Below are 14698 nucleotides of genomic sequence, written 5' to 3'. Positions count from 1 at the left end.
CCCAGCCCCAGTGTGAGTTCCATTCGCATTCTCTTCTCCCAAGAGCCTAGAAGCTCCATAAGCCCAGTGGCCGTGACTGCTTGGTTCACTATTGTAAATGCAGCACACAGTCCTAGTTCCTGGCACACGGTCAGTATTTGGTAAATATTTGTCAAGTGCATAAACTTATCCCATAACAACCTGCTTGTATCTTTGTGAAAAGTCGCTGGTCTACACTATTCCTGAGTTTTTATTTATCCGTCTTTCCCCACTTGCCTGTGAGTGCCCAGGAAGCAGAGTCTGAGTTTTGTTTTCTCCCCATTCTAATGGTGACTTTTAGTGTATTTATTTTTATTTTGTTGAAGCATAGTTGACTTAACAATGTTGTGTTGGTTTCAGATGTACAGTAAAGTGATTCAGTTATTTATCATATATACATATATATAATATATATATATGGGTTTTTTCACACTTTTCCCTCATAGATTATTACAAGCTATGAGTAGAGTTCCCTGTGCTGTACAGTAGTTCCTTGTGGGTTATCTATTTTCTATACAGTAGTGTGTATATTTTAATCTCAAACTCCTTATTCCCCCCACCCCTTTTGATAACCATGTTTGTTTTCTGTTTCTGTTTCGGAAAGTTCATTTGTGTCATTTTTTTTTTTTAGATTCCATACGTAAGCAGTATCATATTTGTTTTTCTCTGACTGACTTTCCTTGGTATGATAATCTCTAGGTCCAGCCACGTTGCTGCCAAAGGCATTATTCCATTCTTTTTATGAGTGAATAGTGCTCCATTGTATGTATGTACCACATCTTTTTTTATCTGTTCCTCTGGCAATGGACATTTAGGTTGCTTCCATGTCTTGGGTGTTGTAAACGGTGCGGCAATGAACATTGGAGTACATGTATCTTTTCAAATTAGAGTTTTCTCCAGATGTGTGCCCAGAGTGGACTCACTAGATCATTTGGTGACATTATTTTTCATTTTTTTAAGCAACCACACTGCTCTCCATAGTGACTGCACCACTTTATATTCCCGCCAACAGTGTAGGAAGGTTCCTTTTTCCCTACTCCCTTTCCAGAATTTATTATTTATAGATTTTTTTTTATAATAGAGCCCCAGTCTTTATCATGGGGTCCCTGTGATGCCAGGCATTAAGTCAAACGGATAAGGGTGTGAACATCTGAATGAGGGAAATGATGACTCCAGGTAGCATCTCACAGCTGCATTTGCACTGCTCATGGGCTGTCCTGGAGGAGAAGGATGAGAATGGAGGTGGCTCTAGAAGGCAGGTTAGAAAGGCAAGGTTGGCTCATGGTAAGGCAGGACGGTTGCAGGGGGCAGGTGATGGAATGGAGTGACTCTGAAAGTAACGTGTTTCTCGGAGCTCGAGCTGACCTTGCAGTCACAGTGGGGCTGTGGGTACAGTGCTTTCCATCTTAGCTCGGGTTTGTTCATGGGAGGGATGCCTTTTAACCCCTCGGTGCTCTGGTTCCTTGGCCCAGGTTGCAGGGCGTCTTCACGTGGAGGTGATGCGAGTGACAGGAGCTGTCCCTGAGCGTGTGGTGGAAGACGACTCCTCGGAGAACTCCAGCGAGAGTGGGAGTCTTGAGGTCGTGGACAGCAGCGGGGAGGTCATCCACCGAGTCAAAAAACTGACGTGCCGGGTGAGAGGGAGGCTCACGTAGATGACTTTTTAGCACAGAGCCATTTGCTAGAAAACCTCAGGATTTCCTGTGCTCTTTTTCATAGAGGGTAGGAAAAGTTAAACTTTCGGACAATAAACGTAGTAATGGGTAGTACTTTTTCCAGAAGTACAAGACACTCTTTTTTCTTTTTTTTTTGAAGGGGGGGGGCCACATTTGAGCCCTATGGAAGTTCCCACCCAGGCTCGGGGTTGAATCGGAGGTGCGGCTGCCAGCCTATGTCACAGCCACAGCCACAGCCGTGTTTGTGACTTGAGCCACAGCTTGCAGCAACGCCAGATCTTTAACCACTGAGCAAGGCCAGGGATCGAACCCGAGTCCTCATGGATACTAGTCAGGTTCGTTACCACTGAGCCACAACAGGAACTCCACAACACAGATTATGATGATGGTTGTATGAAATTTCCAAAGGCCTTGCGTGTGGCATGCAAGGAGGGTATATTGTTTAGTGAAATCATGCTCTTCTAGTAAATGTTGCACCTGTATCAGAAACTCGGTCCTGAGAGAAGTGTGAGAGGGATTGTGCATTTGTTGCCCTGCTCATATGCCGTAGTTATGGAATCATAATATAGATTTCATTAAAGATAAGTGACTCAATGAAATATTTGTCAATATCCAATGGATGACTGATAGATTTTTTTCACCACTTACTCTTAAATGTGAGGTAGTCGGATATGAAAAGAATGCCGTTTGTTCTCTTTGTGAGAATTATATCTGCATTTTTTTTTTAAACCTCTTCAGGTGAAAATTAAAGAGGCAACCGGGCTGCCCTTAAGCCTCTCAAACTTCGTCTTCTGTCAGTACACCTTCTGGGACCAGTGTGAATCCACCGTGGCTGCCCCGGTTGTGGACCCAGAGGTGCCTTCCCCGCAGTCCAAGGATGCCCAGTACACCGTGAGCTTCTCTCACTGTAAGGTACAAAGGCTCTTACAAAATGAGCTGCTTGGGAGGCAAGTGGCCTGGGCTCAGGTCAGAACTCTGCTTGTAACCTAGAGGTTTTCCCCCTATGAATGGTTTAATATGTTTATTGAGGGGTTTTTTCATTTGTTTGTTTTTGTTGTCTTTTTAGGGCCTCACCCACGGCACACGGAGGTTCCCAGGCTAGGGGGCAAATCGGAGCTATAGCCGCCAGCCTAGACCACAGCCACAGCAACACAGAATCCCAGCCACGTCTGCGACCTACACCACAGCTCAGGGCAACGCCAGATCCTTAACTCATCGAGCCAGGCCAGAGACTGAACCTGTGAACTCATGGATACTAGTCAGATTCATTTTGCCTGAGCCACATCAGGAATGCCCGTTTATTGGGCTTTTTAACCTCAAAATTTACTTTGCTGCCAATTCAAATAGTTTGAAAAGTATTTAAAATCTGAAAGACCTCTACCTGAAATCTTAATCCTTAGAGGCATGACAACCAGTGACAATTTGCTGTACGTGTGTGGCAAACATACGTCCATGCACATAAGTGGGCAGTGATACACACTTTTTTTTTTTGGCTGTGCCCATGGCATGCAAAAGTTCCCAGGCCAGGAATGGACCCTGCCCTGCAACTGTAACAACACCGGATCCTTAACCCACTGAGCTGCCAAGGAACTCCTATTTCTCAATTATTTATTAATCTTTATTATTGTTGTTTTTATTGTTCTCTGAATACTCTTTTAAATATTCTCCATCTTTGGATCCAAAAAGCTATTCATTTAGAAGAATGAAACCTGGATTTTAAGTGGATTCTCCTAACAATTGCTAGCCTCATACCTCGAACTCACCTTGGGTTTCTTGGTGTTTTCTTTTTTTATCTCTAAAATTTATTGATTATGCTAATTGGTCATTAAGGTTATTTTCCTTCTAAAATGTTGGCTCTTGGAGTTCCCATCGTGGCTCAGCAGTAATGAATCTGACTAGTATCCATGAGGACGCGGGTTCGATCCCTGGCCTTGTTCGGTGGGTTAAGGATCCAGTGTCGCCATGAGCTGTGGTGTAGGTCACAGACGCAGCTTGGATCCTGCGTTGCTATGGCTGTGGTATAAGCAGCTCTGATGTGACCCCTGGCCTGATATGCCACAGTTACAGCCATATATGAAATAAAATTCTGGCGCTCTCAAAAGACAGTAAGTAGGCAGGTAGGTGGTACAAGGTGAAATCAGTATAGCACAGCCCTTCCCAGAAATTAAGAGTCACGGAGCTGTCTTCACCTGAGAGTCCACCGAGATGCTAAGAATGGAAAGTGGGCATGTTCCTTGCCTCTGGCTGACTGGCCACACTTCTCCATCCACTCAGCATCCGTCCCTTCACGCCTGTGTGCTGTCACAGCAAAAACTGGAGTGTGGGAGATTTGAGAGCAGGAGCACAGATTCATGGGGATAATCATATAAAATTTAATTGTGCTTTTAGTCTCCTAAGCCATAGCGAGGAACAACCAGAAGCTCCTTTTTTCTTGATGTGGTGATGAGTCTTTTGAGCTGGAAGGCAGAGTGGGCTACAGAGATGAGGCGGGAAAGGTAGATTCAGCTCTACGTCTGACGAGCAATGGGAGGTGGGAGTTCTCGTCTCAGTGGGTTAAGGATCGGAGTTATCACTGGGGAGGCTCTGGTTACGGCTATGGTGCAGCTTCAGTCCCCAGCCTGGGAAATTCCTCTTGCCTCAGGCACAACCACCACCCCCCAAAAAGAGGTGGGGGCGGGGCACGTTGTTTTCTTCAGTATCCTCATTTATTAAAGAAAGGAATTGGATTAAATTAACCTCAGAATATCCCCTCCAGTCTAAGATTCTGTTCTTTTTGCAGTCTTCCATGAAACAGCAGTGATGATTTTAAGGTTGGGATCAGGCTAATTTATTCCAAAGTGAACCCTGTGTACATTTGAAAAGTAAAAGAAGGAGATTACACAGATTTCCTTTCTGCATGATTTGTGCCGTTCTTTCCTTTCCCTGCCCACCCCAGGACTATGTGGTGAACGTAACAGAGGAATTCCTGGAGTTCATATCAGAGGGAGCCCTGGCAATCGAGGTGTGGGGCCACCGCTGTACCGGGAATGGCAGCTCCATCTGGGAAGTTGACTCCCTTCACGCTAAGACAAGAACGCTGCATGACAGGTTTGTGCTTGGCTGGGAGCCTTAGATGCAGGGTCAAGGCCAACCCTTGGACATGGTTGAGAATCAGGAGTCTCTGAGCCCGTTTCCTCCTTTGTGAGGTGGGAATGCTGAAAGGAACTACCGGGCACTGGAAACGCTCAATGGGGAAAGGCAAGTCTTTTCAACAAAGAGACCAAAACATCTGTGTATCTACGTGGCGAAAAACAGTCTTGATCTTTACTTCACATGATACACAAAACCTAATTCGAGGTGGGGCATGACTTTAAATGTAAAAGATAAAACTGTATTGGGATAGATGATGATGGGAGATGATATAAGAAAGGGAATGTAGGCGTTCCCGTGGTGGTGCAACGGAAACGAATCCGACTAGTATCCATGAGGATTCGGGTTCAGTCGCTAGCCTTGCTCAGTGGGTTAAGGATCCGGTGTTGCTGTGGCTGTGGTGTAGGCCTGCAGCTAACAGGTCCAATTCGAACCCTAGCCTGGGAACGTCCATATCCCCTAAAAAGCAAAAAAGAAAAAGAAAGGGACTGTATATATGTATGCAGATATAACTGGGTCACTTTGCTATATGGCGGAAATTGGCACAACATTGTAAATCAACTATACTTTTTAAAAAAGTATGAAGCTTATAGAAGAAAACAGGAGGGCCTCTTCTTATAAAGTTGATCATTTGCCTCTTCCATGACCTAGCAGTCCCGTTCCCAAGTGTTTACCCAAGAAAAATGAAAACGTAAGTCCATAAGCAGACTGCTGTTATTAGTCATTTAATAAGATATTACTCAACAATAAAAAGTAAAAGCACTCTGTCCCACTCTTAAACATTTGGATGAATCTCACAAACATTGTTCTGAATCAAAGGAGCCAGACCAGAAGGGTAGGATACTATGTGATTCCACCGAGATGAAGTTCTAGAACTAATCTGAGACTGCTGCTGCCGGTGTGGGGATTGAGTGGGGAGGGGACTGAGCAAACCTACTGTGGCGATTGCTGGTGGGCAAGCTGCACAGGTGTATGCACTTGTCACAACTCATCCAGGTCTTCCCTGGTGATCTGGACAACTCACTGAACATAAATTATAATAGCTCAATAAAGAACCGGAGTTCCCGTTGTGGCTCAGTGGTAACAAACCCGACTAGTTTCCACGAGGACCTGGGTTCATCCCCGGCCCTCGCTCAGTGGATCCGGTGCTGCTCTGAGCTGTGGGGTAGGTCACAGACGCAGCTCAGATCTGGCGTGGCTGTGGCTGTGGTGTAGGCCGGCAGCTGCAGCTCTGATTCCACCCCTAGCCTGGGAACTTGCATATGCCATGGGAAAAAATAAAATAAAATAACCTATACCACAGGGTTGCTTTGAGAGTTAAGTGAGACAGTAGTCTATGTGACATGCATAGCACAGTGCCATGCACATAGTGCTCAGTGAATGAGGGCTTCTTCCCATCGCTAATAATGTCACTGGGCAGTGATGTCGCTTGTCGGAATGTGTTTTCGCAGGTGGAATGAAGTTACTCGCAGAATCGAGATGTGGATCTCCATATTAGAGCTGAACGAGCTGGGGGAGTACGCGGCCGTGGAGCTGCACCAGGCGAAAGATGTCAACACAGGAGGGGTCTTTCAACTCAGACAGGTACCGCCTGTGCCGTTGCTTGCTTCCTGTTTTCTGTCTGTCCCTCTCTTACACACAGGTTCTGGGGGTTTTCTAGTAATTTGTCTCTGTCTCCCCTAATTCTTTTCCCTTCCTGTATCCTCTGCCCCCCATGCCACCCCATTCCTGATCCCGGCACCCACTTCCGCATCGCACCCCACCTCTGCAGGGTCATTCCCGGAGAGTGCAAGTCACAGTGAAACCTGTCCAGCATTCCGGGACACTGCCGCTTATGGTCGAAGCCATCCTGTCCATCTCCATCGGCTGTGTGACTGCCAGGTCCACCAAGCTCCAGAGAGGGCTGGACAGTTACCAGGTGAGACCCCCCCAGACTTGAAATCGTCTCTCACAAAGATCGATTAATGGAAAATTAAGGCATTGAGGGATCTATGCTGGAGACCTGTTTGGGGATATACCTGAACTGCTTGTCTTAACCATATACCTGCCCATCCCTCATTCAGAGGTCCATCCAAGGCCTTTTTTTTACTAGGTTTAGGATACTGTATTGGCTTAGTGCTGATTAATAATAATTTTACTTATAAACACATGCATTAGTGCTATAGTGCCACTTATTTCAGGCAGTATTTTCTATCTTTGGCCCAAATTATGTTGGATATATGGCATTGCTGCCTGGCCTGATCCACTTTTTTTTTTTTTTTGCTTTTTAGGGCTGCACCCACGGCCAATGGAGTTTTCCAGGCTAGGGGTCAAATTGGAGCTGTAGCCACTGGCCCACGCCACAGCCACAGCAATGCCAGATCCAAGCCATGTCTTTGACCTACACCACAGCTCATAGCAACGCCGGATCCTTAACCCACTGAGTGAGGCCTGGGATCCAACCTCATGGTTACTAGTTGGATTCGTTTCTGCTGCACCACAACGGGAATGCCATGATCCACTTTTATTAATATGAAATTGCCCTGGCATAATTAACCAGCTCCCTGAAAGCTTTCCTGTTTTTTTTAATTAAAACTTATTTTCATGGTCATTTTTGTTCACCAAATCTCATTTTGTTAAATATTCTGTTCCCGTTTTTCTGTTCTTGTTAATAAAAGATGGACCCCATCTTATTTACTAGTCACACCTCTTCAGTTCTAAGAAGCCATCTTATTTACTAGTCACACCTCTTCAGTTCTCTGTGAGGATAAACCTTAAGATCAGGAACTTGTCCCCAGGGGCCTGAAAGAACACGTGTGCTTCCTTGAGTCTCCAGTTTACTGTCAGATAGAACTGGGGCTGGGAAGAATGCCACTATTGACTTCTGGCTCCCTCACTGCCACACCTGAGGGGGAACACGCTCCCTGTCACAAAGGGGAGAAAACGTTTCTCTGTAGCGTTAGGGCGTAAGCCTAGCCCGTCTTGAGAACGATTCCCCTTGAAATGATTCAGTTTGCTTTTGGCTTCATGGCAGCACAAAGACCTGACCAAAAGCTAAGAGGAACCTCGGCTTGGACTTATTGGGCCTTGAGAAAGGCACAGCTCTGTCAGACACTGTCTTCCTCATTCCAGCCGAGATTGCCTCGATTCCAAGCCTAGGGAGCGTGTAAGCAGAGCTGCCAGGCTGGAGCTTGCTGATTCCAGGCAGGCTTCTCCACCAGACTTTTCCTTGTGTGTGGAGTAGGGCCTGGGTTGTCCCTCATTTGACCATCAGCTCTGGGGGCAGCTGCAGGGCCTGGCAGAAGCAGCGTAGACTTGAAGTGAGGAGACCTGTGTTCTAAAGTCTTGTTTGACTTAGCTGAGTAATTTAAACTTAAAGTTCCCCTTTTCTTTCTCCAAAATGATGAGGTAGACTCAATAATTCTCTTCTGAGGTCCCGCTCTGCCATAACATTTTGTGGCTTAATAAATTTCTGATCTCAGATAAAACTTTGAAACTGTGTGTCCTAAACCAATAACACGAACCATCCACTGACTGACTATTCCCACTTGAACATTGTAAGGAATGATTATTTACACTTTTAAAAACAGCTATAAGAGGGAGTTCCCATTGGAGCTCAGTGGTAACAAACCCAGCTAGCATCCATGAGGACATGGGTTCAATCCCTAGCCTAGCTCCGTGAGTTAAGAGTAGGGCGTTGCTGTGAGCTGTGATCTGGGTCACAGACGCAGCTTGGATCCCACGTTACTGTGGCTGTGGCGTAGGCCAGCAGCTACAACTCTGATTCGACTCCTAGCTTGGGAACTTCCATATGCCATGGGTACGGCTCTAAAAAAGACAAAAGAAAAAAGAAGAGAAAAGAAAAGAAAGAAAATCAAAAAAACAGAAATTAAACAGCTATACCTCTTGAGTTAAAACTGATTTTTGTTGGAGTTCCCCTCGTGGCCCAGTGTTTCCCGTCCAGGTTAAGGAAAGCAACTAGTATCCATGAGGACACGGCCTCGCCCAATGGGTTAAGGATCTGGCATTGCCATGAGTTGTGATGTAGGTTGCAGATGCAGCTTGGATCTTGCATTGCTGTGGCTGTGGTATAGGCCAGCGACCACAGCCCAATTAGAACCCTAGCCTGGGAACCTCCATATGCCATGAGTGCAGCCCTAAAAAAAAAGACAAAAACAAGCTGATTTTTGGTCAAAATCTGAGCTCTCAAGTATCAGCCTTCCCCAAGTGCAAAGTGCTCTTTTAAAGAGCATAGTACCAGCCACACAGATTTAAACTGTAACTGTTTTAAAGCTTTCATTTTTCTTTGTTGCCATGCTCAGAGTCATGGCCAGTACCTTTTTTGTTGTTGTTAATATAGTACTTTAAAGTTATATTGATACAATGGCTTGAGGCCATCCAGAATATGCTAATTTCACAATTGTTATACATCATGGAAGTTCAAGCTAGTTTTTGGTTAATAGAAGTATCTCTTTAGTCTAAAAAAATAATGATAAATTAGAGCTGTTTGTACTTTATTCATTAATACAGGGAATTAAGAGTTTTTTCAGTATTAGGCTTGCATTTAATGTTAGAGTTATCCAGTGAGAATGATGGTTACCAAACGAAAAACATAAAGTTTATTTTAAAGATGACACAAAAAATAATCTTAACAGTATTTTTACAGCGCTTTTTAAAAGCAGTATATTTTGAGGTATACTTTTTTTTTTTTTTTTTTTTTAGGGCCACACCTGGGGCGTATGGACGTTCCCAGGCTTGAAGTGTACTTAGATATGAAGATAATACAATTATATCTTTAAAGTGCTTGGAAAAAAAAAGTTTATTTTTATGATGAGGCCACTTCTTGTTTGAAGATTAACCCTTCAATAGCCACAGAAAAATGAAAGAAGGTCATTACGTGGCCCAGCATTCATTCTGAGTAGAACCTGCCCCCACAGAGATGGATAACTCTCTCTGCCAATGAGCATTTCCTTAGTCTTGTTTCTAAGGAACGTTGTCCCGGCTAAAACCCTTTCATTTTCAACATGATGACTTTGTTTTGCACGTTTTTGCCAAAATGCTTCTTTTATGTAATTATTGTGAAAATGTTGACATGGGTCTCAGACAGTTCTGATTTTGCTCACCTGTTTGATGTGGATATGATATATTATATCCAGCAGTGGATCATAACAGAGCCGTATGTCCAACAGAGCGGGCTGTGCTTTTACTGCAGTGGTTAGTATACAGAAGGGGATCGATTCCCCCTTGGCTGTTAACATCCGAGAACGCTCAAGGCTCTTACAGAAGATGGTCTAGGGAGTTCTCATCGTGGCTCAGCGGAAACAAATTCGAATAGTATCCATGACGACGCGGGTTTGATCCCTGGCCTCGCTCAGTGGGTTAAGGATGCGGCATTGCCATGAGCTGTGGTGTAGGTCGAAGACACAGCCCGGATCCTGCGTGGCCGTGGCTATGACCTAGGCCGGCAGCTGCAACTCCAATTGGACCCCTAGCCTGGGAACCTCCATATGCTGTGGTGCGGCCCTAAAGAACAAGCAAAAGAGAGAGAGAATGGCCTAGTACACTCAGCCCCCTATATCCGGAAGATTCTGCAGTTGACTGAACCAGCAGATGTGGAGCCTTCAGATACAGAGGACTGACTGTATGTCCAGTCTTAGCTTCCCAGCAGGTATTCTCCTGTGACTGCACAGCAAGGGAAGAGGGGGCTGAGGTGGGAGAAGAGAGGCCTGGTTTTCCCCCAGCCTTGCCGCTATGCCTGTGAGCCTCGGCTTAAATCATTTCTTCCTTCAGGCCTCAGCTGCCTCACCGCTAAAATCAAGAGATTGAGCAAGAGACTCCCTAAAGCCCTTTCTAGTTTTGCCATCCTACTTTCTAAGCCCATTTGAAATCCCAGTTCAGTAGCTCACCCAGGAACAAATAGCAACTGTGTGTGTAACAGTGAGGTAAGGCCTGATCCGGTGGGGTTGGTTCCTATCTCCAGCTAAGAGAATCCTCCCCCCCTTTTTTTGAATGACTGCTTTCTCTATTTAAAAAAATAAAATAAAATCTTGGAGTTCCCACTGTGGCACAATGAGATGGGCGGTGTCTTAGGAGCACTGGGATGCAGGTTCAGTCCCCAGCCTAGCTCAGTGGGTTAAGGATCCAGTGATGCTGCAGCTGCAGCTTAGGTTGCAACTGCAGCTGAGATCTGATCCCTGGCCCAGGAACTCCATGTGCCCTGGGGCGGCCAAAAAAGAAAAAAAAATAAAAAATAAAGTCTTGAAATCTTTGAGGAATCATAGGCAAGTGAATTAAATCTAGTTTTGGAAATTTGGTTAAATGTTTTGTTCTGCTGATGCCGTGTCTGCTGTCCATTGTAACGTGTGTGTTAAGCTTAAAGAATTATTTTCCTTGTGTGCTGTTTGAAAAACAAAATGCATGTCCTTTGTGTTTATTTTTTTCCTACCAGAGAGATGATGAGGATGGTGATGATATGGATAGTTACCAGGTATTACTGCTGCTGTCGATCCTGTGGCATGGGGCACAGCTGCTGCTAATTGCCAGCCTCCGCAAAGCAGAGGGCAGGGAGGAGGACGGAGGAGCAGAGAGCAAGAATATGCAGTTACACTCGCCTTTGATTTGCTTTAAACACAATCAGGGATACAATACTCTTTCTACCGATTTCCCTGTCAGATCAGGCTTTATAAGCAGATACTGCATTTCGGCTGTGCCATCTCAAATCACTAGTTTGTAAAGCTTTTCTGAACAAGACCCCCATCACTATATTAAGTTGGTGATCTTAAGAATTGTAGCCATTCAGGAGTTCCTGTTGCGGCATAGCTGGTTAAGAACCTGATGTAGTCCCCATGCGGATGCGGGTTCAATCCCTGGCTTTGCTCGGTGGGTTAAGGATCCAGCATTGCCGTGAACTGTGGTGTAGGTTGCAGAGGTGGCTCAGATCTGATGTTGTTGTGGCTGTGGCGTAGGCCTGCAGCTGCAGCTCCAGTTTGACCCCTAGCCTGGGAACTTCCGCATCCAAAGGTGTGGCTATAAAAAGAAAAAGAAAAAAAAAAGAATTATAGTCATCCATCCATATCTTTAAGTAAACTTGTCTTTCTTAGATGAACCTACAATTCACTCCTTCCATCTAAGAAAGGAGTGTTGGAGTTCCCGTCATGGCTCAGTGGTTAACAAATCTGACTAAGAACCATGAGGTTGCGGGTTCGAGCCCTGGCCTCGCTCAGTGGGTTAAGGATCTAGTGTTGCCGTGAGCTGTGGTATAGGTCGCAGACACATCTCGGATCCCACATTGCTGTGGCTCTGGCATAGGCCAGCAACTAAAGCTCCAATTAGACCCCTAGCCTGGGAACCTCCATATGCCATGGGAGCAGGCCTAGAAAAGGCAAAAAGACAAAGGAAAAAAAAAAAAGGAGTGTTATTCTAAGATGTCTTTTTTTTTTTTTTTAAGACTTTTGCCAGATAGGAAAAAGACATTTTACGCACATAGTTTTGTTTAGCTAGTTTTATTTTCTCTTTAAGGCCAACCTTAGTTATCCAGAACCCAGAGAATTTAAATCTCAGCTTTTTCTTTTCTGGGTATCTAAGGAGGAAAAAATGTGCAAATGTGAAATTTTATCAAGTCAGTACTGACTGACCTGCTGTCAGTGGAATGTGGGATAAGAGCAGTGGTCGGCGAGTTCCTGTCATGGCTCAGCAGTAAAGAACCCGACTAGTATCCCTGAGGACTCGGGTTCGAACCCTGGTGTCTCTCCGTGGGTTTAGGATTGGTGTTGCTGTGAGCTGTGGTGCAGATCGCAGACTCAGCTTGGATCCCATGTTGCTGAGACTGTGGTGTAGGCTGGCAGCTGCAGCTCCAATTCAGCCCCTACCCTGGGAACTTCCCTATGCTGTGGGTGTGGCCCTAAAAAGAAAAAAAAAAAAAGAGTCGTGGTCCAGGTGGCAAAGCAAGCTGAAGTTCTCTGAGTTTGGTTCCCAGTCTTTGTACTGATTCTCTGCAGGAATTTCAAAGGCACGTTTTCCCCGAGAGCCTTCCTCTGAGTCAGCAGCGGGCTGTTGGAGGGAAAGTCTCAGAAGTCCTCAGGTGTCTGCTCCGAGTGTAACACAGTAAGGGTTAGACTGGAGTTAGGCAAGTCAGAGAGCATCCTAAATGGAATAGGGAGGTGGCATTCCCACCGCATGATGTTACGAAGAAAGAAACCAAGTAAAAGCAAATATTAGGGGAAATACCAGAGTCCCCTTGGGTCTCAGCAACACCACCCACTAACGTCCTGTGGCTGTCTGTGCGCTTCCTACCACGTGGTTCACGGTCAAGTCCAGCAGCTGCTTCTGGGAGTTCTCCGCATGGCTGACTGCATGTTAGCTTTTTGCATGGGAAATTTTCAATTAGCCTCATGGTAATGGTTGGGGATAAAATCTTTGTAACAAGTTCCGAAGGTTCCCCGGCAGATGTGATCTTGGCCTTTCAGAAAGTACATGCTATCAGGCCATTGAGCTAAGAATGACGAATGCGCCTATCATTTTCCACTTCACATGCTGTATTGTGATTTGGGCTATGTTGTTGGTGTCTTTATGCTTAGAATCACAAGCCCTCTGAGCAAATAGTTACAACTTACATACATACGCAGACATACCGTATGAGACTCATCCAGCAGCTGGCGTAGTTTGAGCTTCTCTTGCTTTTAAGTATCATTATCCTTTTGGAAATCCAGGGCCTCTGATTTCTGAGTGACAGGATTCTCCATCAGCATGCAGTGTTACTGAGGCCTCTCTGCTTTCTTGCATATTAATCACATGGCAATACTCAATGGCCTTTCCTAATGAAAAGTTTTCTAATCGATTTAAACTTCTTCCTTAAAATAAAGAACTAGTTGTCTATGCATCTACAGGAAGATGTTTTCCCTCCCTGCTGCCAGGAAGAAGATTTAAACTGCGTGAGAGAAAGGTGGTCTGATGCCCTCATTAAACGGAGAGAATACTTAGATGAACAGATTAAAAAAGTCAGCAATAAAAAAGGTATGTGAGATGAAACGCTTTGCTGGGAGGAGCTTTTTCACTCTAGACTGTGGTGATAGGCTGTTTTCCTCCCTTAGCTGGACTACAGGTCTTAGCTTTTTGACTCTGACAATGATAGATATTTGTGAATCATATTGTTCAGTGTTGGTATGAATAGGCTCTGAATTTGAAAGTGATGTTTCATAAAACTTGAGTTGGAGTTCCCATAGTGGCTCAGTGGTTAATGAACCGGTCTAGTAACCATGAGGTTGGGAGTTCAATCCCTGGCCTCACTCAGTGAGTTAAGGATCTGTTATTGCATTGAGCTGTGGTGTAGGTCGCAGCCGCTGCTCGGATCCTGTGTTACTGTGGCTGTGGCATAGGCTGGCGGCGACAGCTCCGATTAGACCCCTAGCCTGGGAACCTCCATGTGCCGCAGGTGCGGCCCTAAAAAAGATAAAAAGACCAAAAAACAAAACAAAACAAAAACTCTTGAGTTAATTGAGACATGAAACATTAAACTCAGATTTTGTTTTGTGGAATGCAAATGCCATCAGTGTATCTCCACATGAGGTACTGCAGGCTCAGAACCTGGGCCTGACAGCAGCTAAGGGGTCACTTCTAAAATCACAACACTTAGCATGTTGGCCCCAGCTACCATTGGGCAGTGGCCTTGTGCTCAAATAAAATCCCTCTCAAGAGTTCCCGTTGTGGCCTAGCAGGTTAAGAACATCATGTCTGTGAGGTTTCAGGCGCAATCCCTGGCCTTGCTCAGTGGGTTAAGGGTCCTGTGTTGCCGCAGGCTACAGTGTAAGTCGCAGAAGTAGCTCAGATCCCATCTTGCCGTGGCTGTGGCATAGGCTGGCAGCTGCATCTCCGATTCAACCCCTAGCCTGGGAACTTCC

At 45.3% G+C, this 14698-nt stretch overlaps 1 protein-coding gene across 7 annotated transcripts in view; it reads left to right on the top strand.

The window, feature by feature from the left end:
- KIF13A (kinesin family member 13A) overlaps positions 1–14698 on the top strand; it is a 230244-nt gene that overhangs the window by 190742 nt on the left and 24804 nt on the right. For 4 of the 7 annotated variants that reach the window (XM_047797094.1, XM_047797091.1, XM_047797095.1 and 1 more), the window contains 7 exons: positions 1491–1652; positions 2433–2606; positions 4630–4781; positions 6275–6407; positions 6595–6741; positions 11251–11289; positions 13715–13814. In XM_047797094.1, the coding sequence (XP_047653050.1) occupies positions 1491–1652; positions 2433–2606; positions 4630–4781; positions 6275–6407; positions 6595–6741; positions 11251–11289; positions 13715–13814 (907 nt within the window). The remainder of the gene's footprint in view (positions 1–1490; positions 1653–2432; positions 2607–4629; positions 4782–6274; positions 6408–6594; positions 6742–11250; positions 11290–13714; positions 13815–14698) is intronic. The other 3 variants (XM_047797097.1, XM_047797093.1, XM_047797096.1) reach the window with 1 other exon arrangement.

This window comes from Phacochoerus africanus, chromosome 9 (assembly GCF_016906955.1).
Source record: "Phacochoerus africanus isolate WHEZ1 chromosome 9, ROS_Pafr_v1, whole genome shotgun sequence".
NCBI classification, from domain to species: domain Eukaryota; kingdom Metazoa; phylum Chordata; class Mammalia; order Artiodactyla; family Suidae; genus Phacochoerus; species Phacochoerus africanus.
Note: the sequence above shows the minus strand (reverse complement) of the source record. Positions and strands in the feature narration are given on the sequence as shown.